We start from the raw sequence: 14,579 nt of genomic DNA, 5'->3' as shown, positions 1-14,579 counted from the left end.
AAAAAAAAGGCTGGCTGTGGTGGCTCACAGCTGTAATCCTAGCACTTTGGGAAGCTGAGGCGGGCGGATCACCGGAGATCAGGAGTTCAAGACTAGCCTGACCAACATAGAGAAACCCCATCTCTACTACAAATACAAAATTAGCCGGGCGTGGTGGCATATGCCTGTAATCCTAGCTACTTGGGAGGCTGAGGCAGGAGAATCACTTGAACCTGGGAGACGAGAGGTTACAGTGAGCCGAGATTATGCCATTGCGCTCCAGCCTGGGCAATAAGAGTGAAACTCTGTCCCCCCCCCCAAAAAAAAGTGATTTATGCTCATAGTGGCCAAAGTACAAAGAGGAAAATGATAACCACTTACAATCCTGCTTATAAAGAACACTAAATATTTCACATTTTCTTCTGTACTTTTCTTCTATGCATGTTCTCTTACTAAGATATATTTGCAATTCAATATCATCCTTTTTATTAGCTTAACAGTGTACCATAAACATTTCACCATATCACAAGAGTTTAAACTCTGAGGTCTGAATGCTTGTGTTCAAATATTGCCTTCCCTATTTAGTGTTTAAATGACCTTGGACAAGATATTTAACTTTCCTGTATCTCTCTTTTCCCCATCTGTAAAATGACACTAGGCTGGGTCTGGTGGCTCACTCCTGTAATCCCAGCACTTTGAGAGGCCAAGGTGGGAAGATTGCTTGAGCCTAGGAGTTCAAGACCAGCCTGGGCAATATAGTGAGACGCCATCTCTACTAAAAATAAAAAATTAGCTGGGCATGGTAGCATGCACTTGTGGTCCCAGCAACTTGGGAGGCTGAGGTGGGAGGCACACTCAAGCCCAGGAGGTTGAGGCTGCAGTGAGCTGTTACTAAGTCGGTGCTGCACTACCGTGACCTTGGTGACAGAACAAGACCTCATCTCAAAAAAACAAAAATAAAAAAGGCACTGATAGACTTACCTCATAGAGTGAGAATGAAATGTATTAATACCTATAAAACACTTGGAAAAGTGCTTAAATGTAGCTGTTTAATGAAATCTTTGCCCCATTTCATCTGTATCTTTAGGACTGAGTCCTAAAAGTGAAATTGATGAGTCAAGGGGTATGATTAGTTTAAAATAATTGTTACCTGAATTGCTTTCCTGAAATTTTCAGTCCCACCAACTGTGAGAATGGCATTCATTTCTTCCTTCTCAATACTGGTCATCACTTTTAAGTCTTTATTAGTTTGATAAAATAAATGCATTTTTTTTCTTAATTACTCTTTAGGTTAAAAGTGTTTTATTAACTGTTTATATATCCATTTTATGAATTGAAATAGGTATGAATCTATTTTTTCAAGATTAAAGGTGTTTGTCTAAGAGGAGCTATTTATTTTTAGTCAAGGCTTAATGAGGGCCAGGCCCAGTGGCTCATGCCTGTAATCCCAACACTTTGGGAGACTGAGACAGGAGGATCACTTGAGTCCAGGAGTTCAAGACCAGCCTGGACAATATAGCGAGACCCCATCTTGGAAAAAAGAAGACATAATGGGAAAGAAACAAAAGGAAAAAAAAATGGCCAGGTCCAGTGGCTCACACCGGTAATCCCAGCACTTTGGGAGGCAGAGGCAGATGGATCACCAGAGGTCAGGAGTTTGAGACCAGCCTGGCCAACATGTTGAAACCCCATCCCTACTAAAAATACAAAAATTAGCCTGGCATAGTGGCACATGTCTGTAATCCCAGCTACTCGTGAGGCTGAGGCAGGAGAATCACCTGAACCCAGGAGGCGGAGGTTGCAGTGAGCTGAGATTGCACCATTGCACTCCAGCCTGGGCAAAAAGAGAAAAACTCTGTCTTAAAAAAAAAAAAAAGACATAATGAAAAATACATGATACTACTGTCTTGTTTTTTTTTCTTTGATACTACTGTCTTGTGCTTGTCTTACCCTTTCCTAGGAAGCTTTATAAGCGATATGCTTTTCTACGTTGTGAAGAAGAAAGAGAGCAGTTTCTTTACCACCTTCTTTCTCTCAATGCTGTGGACTATTTCTGCTTCACCAGTGTGTTCACTACTATCAGTAAGTTTAGAGAATTGACTGTTAAGGGTTACTGAGGTGGCTAATGGAATAAAAGCATTTATGTTTTTTAAAGCAAGATATGCCATAGTGTATGTGACATTGTGACATACCCCCAGATCTCTGTTTAGGATTAAAGGATATTCCCCAGATGCTAGGAGTGCTACAGGAAACCCTTGACTGTCAGGCTGTGGAGAATGCCTTACTGAAGAAAAGTACCTCACAAGATGATCCCTTCTGCCAATGCCAGCCAGCATCCCATGACTGAACAAAGGGCTGTCCGGGAGCTCACCATGGGGGTTAGATGGATGAGAACTTCATTGAGACTGCGTTGAAGCTTAACATCTTGCTTAACCAATCCTGCTTTCCTTCTCACATGTTGGTCCCAGGAGCAGCATTGTGCATGCTAATTTCTGACTCAGAGATTGCTTCCCAAGAAACCCAGTCTTTGATAGGAAATGTTACCTGCAACAGATGTGAAAAGGAATGTTTTATTAAGTAAATATTCCAATATCTTAACACATAAGTTGAAAGTAACTGTGTGATAATAATAAACTTATATAATTGGACATCATTCAACTTTGGAAGGAAATGCTGATTGGAGATTTTTTTTTTTTTTTTGAGACAGAGTCGCACTCCGTCACCCAGGCTGGAATTCAGTGGCATGATCTCAGCTCACCACAGCCTCCACCTCCTGGGTTCTAGGGATTCTTGTGCCTCAGCCTCCTAAGTAGCTGGAACTACAGGCACGCCCCACCACACCTGGCTAATTTTTGTATTTTTAGTAGAGATGGGGTTTCACCATGTTGGCCAGGCTGGTCTTGAACTCCTGACCTCAAGTGACCCACCTGCCTTAGCCTCCCAAAGTGCTGGGATTACAGGCATGAGCCACCACGCTTGACCTGGAGATTTTGTTGTTGTTGTTTTTGGTTTTTTTGAGATGGTGTCTGGCTCTGTCACCCAGGCTGGAGTGCAACCTCCGCCTCCTGGGTTCAAGCGATTATCCTGCCTTAGCCTCCCAAATCACAAGCCTATATGTAGGCATGTGTCACCATGCCCGGCTAATTTTTGTGTTTTTAGTGAAGACAGGGTTTCACCATGTTGGCCAGGCTGGTCTCAAACTTCTGACCTCAGGTGATCCACCCGTCTCAGCCTCCCAAAGTGCTAGGATTACAGGCGTGAACCACCGAGCCTGGCCAAGAGATGTATTTTTTATAGAAAGCTGAATGATAGCGTTTATTCTTTCCTTCATTGCTAATTCTTATTTGCAGTGGGTCCTCTTCCTTACTTTGGAGAATTTTTACTTGTATCAATTAGGAATTGCATTTAGCTGCAAGTATCAGAAACTTGAAAACCAGTGGTTTACAGCTTAATGATTTCACTTGCATAATAAAGGTCTCAAAGTAGGCAGTGGGCAGTGCTGTCACGGACCCAGGCTCATTGTCTTTTTCCCCTTAGACATGCTCTGTGTGTGCTAGTTACCTCATGGTTTCAACATGGCTGTTCTCAGTATACCTTCCAACCGGAAGGAGAGAGTGCCAAGGAGGGGCAGGATCTGTGCTAGAAAGACATAATTTTCCAAAAAATCTCAATAAATATCACTAACATTTCACTGACCAGAATTATGTAGGTTTTGGCTTTCCAGTCTCTGGTAATGGCAGACAAAGGAAAAGGGAATTGGAATGGGGATTAGGCCAGCCTGTAATGCCTGTCAAGGCGTTGATTAGGTTACTGCAGGTATAAGAAACTAAAACGTTACATACAGTTTTAAAATCAAAGAGGCCAGGCACAATGGCTCACACCTGTAATCCCAGCACTTTGGGAGGCCAAGGCGGTGGATAACGTGAGAGGTCAGGATTTCGAGACTGACCTGGTCAACATGGTGAAACCTCATCTCTACCAAAAAATATAAAAATTAGCCGGACATGGTGGCACATGCTTGTAGTCCCAGCTACTCGGGAGGCTGATGTGGGAGAACCACTTGAACCCGAGAGGCAGAGGTGGCAGTGAGCCAAGATCACGCCTGGGTAACAGGGTGAGAATCTGTCTCTAAATAAATAAGAAGAAATAGCAGTAGAGGAGTCCTAAGATCCTCCTTATATCTGTAGATGTCTCTTCATCTGAGTAACTCTTTCAATTTGAGGAATTCTTCATGAAAGAAATTTTTAAATTTAATCATGTTGCTTTTTCATACTTAAACTATGAAATCACCGTTGTGCATCTGTGGGCCTTTTGCAGCCACAGAACTGCTGACCCTAAACATGCCTTTTTTCTGCAGATTTTCTTATCCTATCAATGCAAGAAATGAGAGAAGCCTCTGGCACCTAAAATAAAGTCTTACGCTAACCTCTTCTGCTTTCAGTTTCAAAACCCATTTGATTCTGATGATTACTAAACCATGAAAGTATGGCCTTTTCTCTGACATTTTCCTATCCTAAAGCAAAATAAAAGGACACAAAGGGAGACTATTCATGTAACATAAAGTATTTTATGTAAAATTAGGGAAATGAACCATTTATTTCATTTGTTTTCCTCATCTAAGAGTGCACTGAACCATGAGCTCATACTGTGAGGCTGTATCTAGGCATCTTCTTCAGTAAATGTTTTTCATCCTAGTTGTAAATCTTTCAAGGAGGACTTCTAACACCCCCGCTTATGATCAAATGGGCAGAAATCCCAAGGATAACAAAAAATATTGATTCTACCCTACTTTAAACAAACAAACAAATAAAATGGCTGGGCATGGTGGCTCACACCTGTAATCCTAGCACTTTGGGAGGCCGAGGCGGTGGATCACCTGAGGTCAGGAGGTCGAGATCAGCCTGGCCAACATGGGGAAACCTTGTCTCTACTAAAAGTACAAAAATTAGCTGGGCGTTTTGGGCGCACACCTGTAATCCCAGCTACTCCAGAGACTGAGGTAGGAGAATCACTTGAACCCGGGAGGCAGAGGTTGCAGTAAGCTGAAATCGCCCCACTGCACTCAAGCCTGGGCATGACAGCAAGACTCCTTCTCAAAAAATAAATAAATAGTGACCGGGTGCGGTGGCTCACACCTGTAATCCCAGCACTTTGGGAGGCATTGGTCGGTAGATCACGTGGTCAGGAGTTCAAGACCAGCCTGGCCAAGATTATAAAACCCCGCCTCTACTAAAAGTACAAAAATTAGTCAGGCATGGTGGCAGGTCCCTGTATTCCCATCTTCTTTGGAGACTGAGGCAGGAGAATTGCTTGAACCCGGGTGGCAGAGGTTGCAGTGAGCCGAGATTGCACCACTGCACTCCAGCCTGGGAGACAGAGTGAAACTCTGTCTCAAAAATAAATACATGCACACATACATACATACATACATGGCAGGTGGCTCATGCCTGTAATCTTAACACTTTGGGAGGCCAAGGTGGGCAGATCTCTTGAGCTTAGGAGTTTGAGACCAGCCTGGGCAACATGACAAAACCCTGTCTCTACTAAAACTACAAAAAAAATAGCTGGGCGTAGTGGTGCACACCTCTGGTCCCAGCTACTTGGGAGGCTAAGGTGGGAGGATCACTTGAGCCTAGGAGATGGAGATTGCAGTAAGCTGAGATCGTGCCACTATACTCTACCCTGAGTGACAGAGCAAGACCCTGTCTCAAAAAAAATTTCAAAATTTCAAAACAGGCCAGGTTCAGTGGCTCATGCCTGGAGTCCCAGCGCTTTGAGAGGCCAAGGCAAGAGGATCACTTGAGTCCCGTTCAAGACCAGCTTAGGCAAAATAATGAGACCCTATCTCAACAAAAAGAACAATTAAAAAGTTAGCTAGGGGCCGGCTATGCAAAACCCCTTCTCTACTAAAAATACAAAAATTAGCCGGGCAAGGTGGCAGACACCTGTAATCCCAGCTACTTGGGAGGCTGAGGCTGGAGAATCACTTGAATCCAGGAGGCAGAGGTTGCAGTGAGCCAAGAACATGCCACTACCCTCCAGCCTGGGCGACAAGAGTGAAACTCTATCTCTAAATAAATAAAGTTAGCCAGGTGTGGTAGCATGCATCTATAGTCCCAGCTACTGGGGAGGCTGAGGTGGATGAGCCCCAGAGGTCAGTGCTGCATTAAACGCTGATTGGGCTGCTGCACTTCAGACCGGGCGACAGAGCTAAATCCTGTCTCCAGAAAACCAACAAACAACCAGAAGTGTATGGCTGTGATGGACAAAAATGCTTATGTGCTTAAGCCATCTCCCCCTCTTTTTGTTTTGAGACAGGGTCTCACTCTGTTGCCCAGACTGGAGTGCAGTAGTGGGATCAGAGTTCACTGCATCCTTGACCTCCCTGGCTCAAGGGATTGCCCCCTCCTCATCCTCTTGAGTAGTTGGGACTACAAGTGTGTACCACCAGGCCTGGCTAATTATTATTTTTTATTTTTAATAGAGACAAGGTCTCACTTTGTTGCCCAAGCTGATCTTGAACTCCTGGGCACAAGTGATCTGCCCACCTCAGCCTCCCAAGTTGCTAGGTAGGATAACAGACATGAGCTCCCGTCCCCCTTTTTTTTTTTTTTTTTTTTTTTTTTTTTTTGAGACGGAGTTTCACTCCTGTTGCCTAGGCTGGAGTGCAATGGCGTGATCTCGGCTCACTGCAACCTCTGCCTCCTGGGTTCAAGCGATTCTCCTGCCTCAGCCTCCTGAGTAGTTGGGATTACAGGTGTGTGCCACCACACCTGGCTAATTTTTGTATTTTTAGTAGAGACGGGGTTTCACCATGTTGATCAGGCTGGTCTCGAACTCCTGACCTTGTGATCTACCCACCTCGGCCTCCCAAAGTGCTGGGATTACAGGCGTGAACCACCACACCCAGCGATTTTCTTTTTTTTTTTTTTTTTTTTTGAGACAGAGTCTCACTCTGTTGCCCAGGCTGGAGTGCAGTAGTGCAGTCTCGGCTCACCACAACCTCTGCCTCCCAGGTTCAAGCGATTCTCCTGCCTCTGCCTCCCAAGTAGCTGGGATTACAGGTGCACACCATGACACCCAGCTAATTTTTTTTTCATATTTTTAGTAGAGATAGGGTTTCACCATGATGGCCAGGCTAGTCTCGAACTCCTGACATCAAGTGATTCACCTGCCTTTACCGTCCAAAGTGCTGTGATTACAGTCCTGAGCCACCATGCCCGGCCCTGTTCCCATTTTTTAAAAAGAGAAGGGAGGGATGGGCGCAGTGGCTCACCTGAAGTTAGGAGTTGGAGACCATCCTGGCCAACATGATGAAACCCCATCTCTCTACTAACAGTACAAAATTTAGCTGGGTGTGGTGGCAGGCGCCTGTAATCCCAGCTAACTCAAGAGGCTGAGTCAGGAGAATCACTTGAACCTGGGAGGCAGAGGTTGCAGTGAACCCAGATCGCACCATTGCACTCCAGCCTGGGCAACATGAGCGAAACTGTCTGAAAAAAAAAAAAAAAAAGAAGGGAGGACATGCGTAACGTCTGACCTCTCGTGCTTCCACATTTGAGCTAAGGACGGTAATAGGGCAGTGACATCTAGTGGTGTGTCTGTGGAAGAGCCTCCCCGGGCTCCTCTTGCACCTGAGTCACCTTAATAGCTTTCCAAGTTGTGGTTTATAGACTTCACAGTATATCCAGAGTGGAGGTGCCATTGTTTATTATTTGTGGTTTTTGCATATTGTTCTGTAAACTTGGGACGGGAAAGTTCTGAAATGCAGCGCTTTAAAGCATTGCCCAAGAAACAGTACTGTCCATCCACCCCTCTTTTTATATAAAACCATGTCAGTAATCATGTTCATTTCTACTCAATTTTGGTATAAAATTAATTTTTAAGAAAATTTAAGCAATGAAAACACAATATACACAGTCAATGTTCATATCTTTAGGTATTCTGGTACTAATGCTTGAGATTGTTCATACATTTAATGGTGATATATGCATCATACATACATGATGATATACATGCTGTGAAAACCATTGCTGCAAGTATTGAAACTTCTGGTTTGCAAACTAGATCTCATCTTTCTAGACTGAAAGGTTTTGATATCAACTTTTCATGTAAGTACATCTTGATAGATCATAAAAAGCAAATTATCAATGAAAACCAATAGAGTTCTTAATATATTGTTATAAGGAGAATTTTATTCCCACTTTTTTATTAATTTCTGCATTTTTCTTTCAGTGATTCCATATAGGTCAGTGATCATCCCAATCAAAAAGCTGAGCAATGCAATAATCACATCAAACCCTTGGATCTGTGTATCAGGAGAGCTAGGAGACACAGGAGTAATGCAGATTCCCAAAAACCTCCTCGAAATGACCTTTGAGGTAGGTTCAGCTAACACCTTTCCTAGCAGAATGTATCACGTGTAGTTTTACAGATGGATTCTGTCTGGCTTTTTCATTTTTCCTTGAATCAAACAAAACAGAGGAACATTCAAAGCATGCAGGATCATTTTTGTGATTATATGTCAAAAGTTATCTTAAGCAGCTTATACTAATTTGTTTTTGTTTTACATTTTCATTGTTAAGCTCTATTTTTCGCTTGTAGTGGTATGCTTTGAGGCTTTCCAGGTCTTCTCCCATTGTTTTCAGGGCCTAGCACAGATCCTAGCAAGCAGGAAATATTCAAATAAATGTTTTCCCCACAGTGGTTCTCTTCCCTACTGTAAAATGCTTTCTGCCCAAACCTGGTCATCCTTTGGCAAAAGGACAGGAGAGCTGATATTCACGCTTATGGATTTTATTTTATTATTTTTTATTTTTTATTTATTTTTATTTTTTTGAGACAGAGTCTTGCTCTTTCGCCCAGGCTGGAGTGCAGTGGTGTGATCTCCACTCATTGCAACCCCTACCTCTTGGGTTCAAGCGTCTGCTTACAGATTTTAGACCACATGGTGACATTTATAGAGTGATTCTATAAAAATGCCTTTTGGCCAGGCACAGTGAGTCTGCCTGTAATCTCAACACTTTGGGAGACCAAGGCAAGCAGATTGCTTGAGCCCAGGAGTTTGAGACAACCAGCCTGGGCAACATAGTGAGACCCCATCTCTACAGAAAACACAAAAATTAGCTGGGCATGGTGGCATGCACCTGTAGTCCAGGTACTTGCAAGGCTGAGGTCACTTGAGCCCAGGAGACAGAGGTTGTAGTGAGCCAAGATTGTGTCACTGCACTCCAGCCTGGATGACAGAGTGAGACTCTGTCTCAAAAAGCAAAATAAACAACCTTTTAATATTGTAGTCAATTTTCAGGTCTTACTTGGTGAGATAGTTCCATGTGGTTAAGCCTGTACACAGGTTGATCTTGGTGGAGGAAGAGGACAAATAACTGTTGTGTTTGAGGAAGGAAATGGTACTAACTGAATGTCCCATTCTCATGTTCCTTGGGGTCTCGAAATAGCAGTTTCCACTTAGAGTCATGATACCACCCCCCTGCCCCAGGAGCCCAGTTTGGCCTTATCCATGCAGTAGACTCAAAGCCACCTGTATATAAAATATTAAAACCCTTGGCTTTTCTTCATCTACCAATAATGGAACTACGTTAAAAACCCCATCATTGCCATTTCTAAGCTGTCTCTCTCATGTCTACCTACTTCTTTCCATCTCTGCAGTACAACTAATTCAAGATGCCATCATCCCTAGAGTGTGGTGATACCTTCTCACTGAGCTACAAAGAATAAAGTGCTTTAAGAACTCGTAGCTCTGGCCGGGCACAGTGACTCACGCCTGTAATCCCAGCACTTTGGGAGGCCAAGGAGGGCAGATCACCTGAGGTCGGGTGTTCGAGGCCAGCCTGACCAACATGGAGAAACCCCATCTCTACTAAAAACACAAAAATTAGCCGGGCATGGTGGCATATGCCTGCAATCCCAGCTACTGAGGAGGCTGAGGCAGGAGAATCGCTTGAACCCGGGAGGCAAAGGTTGCGGTTAGCTGAGATTGCACCATTGCACTCCAGCCTGGGCAATGAGAGTGAAACTCCATCTCAAAAAAAAAAAAAAAAAAAACCTCGTAGCTCTAATGGATACAAAAAAATAGAGTGAATAAGACCTAGTATTCACTAGCACAACAGGGTGACTATAGTCAAAAATAATTTAACTGTACATTTTAAAATAACTAAAAGAGTATAATTGGATTGTCACACAAATGATAAATGTTTGAGGTGACAGATACCCCATTTATCCTGATACAGTTATTAGGCATTGCATGCCTATATCAAAATATCTCAATTAATCCATAAATACACACATCTACTAGGTACCCATAAAAATTAAAAATTAAAATTAACCAAAAAAAGAACTTATAATTCTGATGTTCTCATCCAGCACGTAGTTGGGGTCAGTGATCTTTTCATTATCAGATTTTAGAAGTCAGAATTTAATTAGTATTCATTTTTACTATTCCTATTATCATTGCTTTATTTTGTACTTGTCCACAAAGGGCCAGTGAAGATAACTTACTGATAGCTGTGCCTTTTAAAAAATAGCTTCGAAGACTTCTAGTATATGAGGTCTGAGGTCAGTTCTGCCTGAGTATCTTATTGGAACAGAAAAATGTCAACATCTCATGTACCCTATAAATATATATACCTACTGTGTACCCACAAAAAAAAAAAAAAATTTTTTAAAGAAAGAATATTGGCTGGGCACGGTGGCTCAAGCCTGTAATCCCAGCACTTTGGGAGTCCGAGACAGGCGGATCACAAGGTCAGGAGATTGAGACCGTCCTGGCTAACACGGTGAAACCCGTCTCTACTAAAAAATACAAAAAAAAACTAGCCGGGCGAGGTGGCGGGCACCTGTAGTCCCAGCTACTCGGGAGGCTGAGGCAGGAGAATGGCGTAAACCCGGGAGTCGGAGCTTGCAGTGAGCTGAGATCTGGCCACTGCACTCCAGCCTGGGCAATAGAGCGAGACTCTGTCTCAAAAAAAAAAAAAAGAAGAATATCAGTGTCAGTGATTTTTAAAATCTATAATTGTTTTCTTGGCCTCTCTGTAACTAAATCTAAATAGCATCTTTTTCCTGTTTTTTGAAATTCTTCTCATCCTTCAAGGCACAAGTCACTGTGTCAATGTTGTTTGTGGGTTCCCCAAGTAGAAGTAACTGTTCCTTCCCCAGCGTTCTTCTAGCACTTTTTATATCTCTAATCTAGCACTGTGTGCAGTCCCCCTCGTTTGGTAGTTAATGTCCATATGTCTCCTATCTCATTATGTGGGAGCTCTCTGAGAGCAAGGAATACATGTGAATATATTTCTCTAGTGCATAGCTGAATATATTATTCAGGGTTTGTCTATGCAGTTGTTAAATTAGACGGAACCAAAGTACCTGTAAAGCTGAGATGTAACAGGATGGGATTGAGTACTAAATAACCTAAAGTCCTGTCCCTACAGTGCCAGAACTTGGGGAAGCTGACCACTGTTCAGATTGGTCACGATAACTCAGGACTGTTAGCCAAATGGCTAGTGGATTGTGTCATGGTCAGAAATGAAATCACAGGACATACATACAGGTAAGTAAATGGCCTTGGGAACTCAGAATTCTTTGTTTTAAGACTCTTCAGATAAGAAAAGGTTTAAGAATTGTAGGCTGGGCACAGTGGCTCACACCTGTAATCCCAGCACTTTGAGAGGCCAAGACGGGTGCATCACCTGAGGTCAGGAGTTTGAGACCAGCCTGACGAACATGGTGAAACCTCATCTCTACTAAATAAAAAAAATTAGCGGGGCATGGTGGCGTATGCCTGTAATCCCAGCTACTTGGGAGGTTGAGGCAGGAGAATCGCTCAAACCCAGGAGGCGGAGATTTGCAGTGAACCGAGATTGCTCCATTGCACTCCAGCCTGGGCAACAAGGTGAAACTCCATCTCAAAAAAAAAAAAAAAAAAGATTGTTTGAGTTCTTCTACTGCCTTCTGAATTTTAGGGTTTTTTTTTCTCCAGGGGAGGGGGACAATTTTTTTTTGTTTATGTCATACAAAATTGCCCCCCAAAAAACTTTTTTTTCTTTTTCTTTTCTTTTTTTTTCTTTTTTTTTTGAGACAGAGTTTCACTCTTGTTGCCCAGGCTAGAGTGCAGTGGCACTATCTCGGCTCACTGCAACCTCTGCCTCCCAGGTTCAAGCAATTCTTGTGCTTCAGCCTCCCAAGTAGCTGGGATTACAGGTACCCGCCACCATACCTGGCTAATTTCTGTATTTTTAGTAGTGATGGGAGTTTCGCTGTATTGGCCAGGCTGCTCTCAAACTCCTAACCTCAAGTGATCCACCCACCTTGGCCTCCCAAAGTGCTGGGATTACAGGCATGAGCCACCATGCCCAGCCCCAAAAAACTTTAAAACAACAGATGTTTGCTGCTATTGCTTAGTCCACAAATGTTGGAAAGATTAATATAACTCTCAGAAAAAAAGAAAATCAAAAAGAGCCTAAAATAATTTCAGTAGGAGGAAAAGATCTCTTGGATTCCACTAGTCACAGCCAATACTACTCTGTGGAAGCATTGTCCTCTTTTCTTCTGTGCCTTAACTCCCAAATTACTTTCTAGTTTGAAAATACTCTGACCGGGTGCAATGGCTCACACCTGTGTAATCCTCCTCCCCACACTTTGGGAAACTGAGATGGGAGGATCACTTGAGGCCAGGAGTTCAAGACCAGCCTAGGCAATGTAATGAGACCTTCTCTCTATGAAAAACACAAAAATTAGCCAGGTGTGTTGGTGCACACCTGTAGTCCCAGCTACTCAGGGAGCTGAACAAGAACCCTGTCTCAAAAAAAAAATAAAAATAAAAAATTTGTTTTCTGTTCTACCAGATTCCCATGTGGACGGTGGCTGGGGAAAGGCATTGATGATGGGAGCCTGGAGAGAATTCTTATTGGAGAATTGATGACATCAGCATCAGATGATGATCTAGTAAAGCAGTGTCGGACTCCACCCCAGCAGAAGTCACCCACCACGGCTAGGAGATTGAGCATCACTTCACTGACAGGAAAAAACAACAGTAAGTATATTTAAATTTTTCCTATGTGCTCATATGATGTAGGCTTCATGTGACCATTTGATAGAAAACAGTTATGTTAATGAATGTAGTGAGGAGATTTAAAAAAGAAGAAAGTTGAGGAAAATTCATAAACATTCAAAAGCTGGAAGAGTTTAGAGTTAAAATCTATCTTTTTAGAAAACCTGCATGCTCTGTTTTTATTAAGCTGTGGAAATATAAGTAAATATTTTACCTGAAACTTTTATTTTTTGAGACAAGGTTTCACTCTGTCACCCAGGCTAGAATGCAGTGGCACAGTCTCAGCTCACTGCAGCCTCTGCCTCTGCCCCCTGGGTTCAAATGATCCTCCCACCTCAGCTTTCCAAGTAGCTGGGACTATAGGCACACATCATCACACCCGGCTAATTTTTGTATTTTTTTTATGGACTGCCTTTCGCCATGTTGCCCAGGCTGGTCTTGAACTACTGAACTCAAGCAATCTGCCTGCCTCAGCCTCCCAAAGTGCTGGCATTGCAGGCATGTGCCACCACATCTGGCCTTGCCTGAAACTTAAAGGAGAAATAATAATAGTTGTATGTTACAGTACTCCCAGATAGCCATATCTAGCCTTTTTTTTTTTTTTTTTTTTTTTTTAAGGAGTCTTGCTCTGTCACCCAGGCTGCAGTGCAATGGTGCGATCTCAGCTCTCTGCAACCCCTGCCTCCCAGGTTCAAACAATTCTCCTGCCTCAGCCTCCCAAGTAGCTGGGATCACAGGTGCCCGCCACCACACCTGGCTAATTTTTTATATTTTTGATAGAGACGGGGTTTCCCCATGGTGGCCAGGCTGATCTCAATCTCTTGACCTTGAGATCCGCCCGCCTTGGCCTCTGAAAGTTCTGGGATTAGAGGCGTGAGCCACTGCGCCTGCCCCAGTGTCTCTTATTCTAAGAGATTAAAATTTCCTTCTACCCCTTCTGTTCCAATTTTCTTCCTATAGTAGGGATGAAACAAAATACTATAAAGGAGTTAATTTGATGAATATTATACTATGTTCACATGCCATTTTTAGTATATCGTAAACTTCCTAATTTATACTAATGTAGGCTTTAATAGACTAAATTACTAATGTAGGCTTTAATAGACTAAATAATGTCTCCCAAAAATGTAAAATTCTAACCTCTAGAATCTGTAAATGTTGCCTTATTTGGAAAAAGGATTTTTGCAGATGTGATAGGGATCTTGAAATAAGGAGATTGTCCTGGATCACCTACATGGACCCTAAATGCAATCATATGTATTCTTTCCCAACACTTTGGGAGGCCAAAGTGGGCAGATCACTTGAGGTCAGGAGTTTGAGGCCAACATAGCAAAACCCCGTCTCTACTAAAAAAAAAAAAAAAAAAAAAAATTAACCAGGCATGTGGTGCATGCCTGTAATCCCAGCTACTCAGGAGACTGAGGCATGAGGATTGCTTTAACCCAGGAGGTAGAGGTTGCAGTGAGCCGAGCTCATGCCACTGCATTCCAGCTTGAGTGACAGAGTGACACTCTGTCTTTTTTTGGGTTTTTTTTTG

General features: G+C 42.9%; 1 protein-coding gene across 9 annotated transcripts in view; it reads left to right on the top strand.

Annotated features, from left to right (window-relative positions):
* Window positions 1-14,579, top strand: part of DENND5B (DENN domain containing 5B) — a 201,460-nt gene that overhangs the window by 173,175 nt on the left and 13,706 nt on the right. For all 9 annotated transcript variants that reach the window (XM_073020604.1, XM_007968100.3, XM_037990158.2 and 6 more), the window contains 4 exons: window positions 1,940-2,061; window positions 8,215-8,360; window positions 11,424-11,542; window positions 12,837-13,024. In XM_073020604.1, the coding sequence (XP_072876705.1) occupies window positions 1,940-2,061; window positions 8,215-8,360; window positions 11,424-11,542; window positions 12,837-13,024 (575 nt within the window). The remainder of the gene's footprint in view (window positions 1-1,939; window positions 2,062-8,214; window positions 8,361-11,423; window positions 11,543-12,836; window positions 13,025-14,579) is intronic.

This window comes from Chlorocebus sabaeus, chromosome 11, assembly GCF_047675955.1.
Source record: "Chlorocebus sabaeus isolate Y175 chromosome 11, mChlSab1.0.hap1, whole genome shotgun sequence".
NCBI lineage: Eukaryota > Metazoa > Chordata > Mammalia > Primates > Cercopithecidae > Chlorocebus > Chlorocebus sabaeus.
Note: the sequence above shows the minus strand (reverse complement) of the source record. Positions and strands in the feature narration are given on the sequence as shown.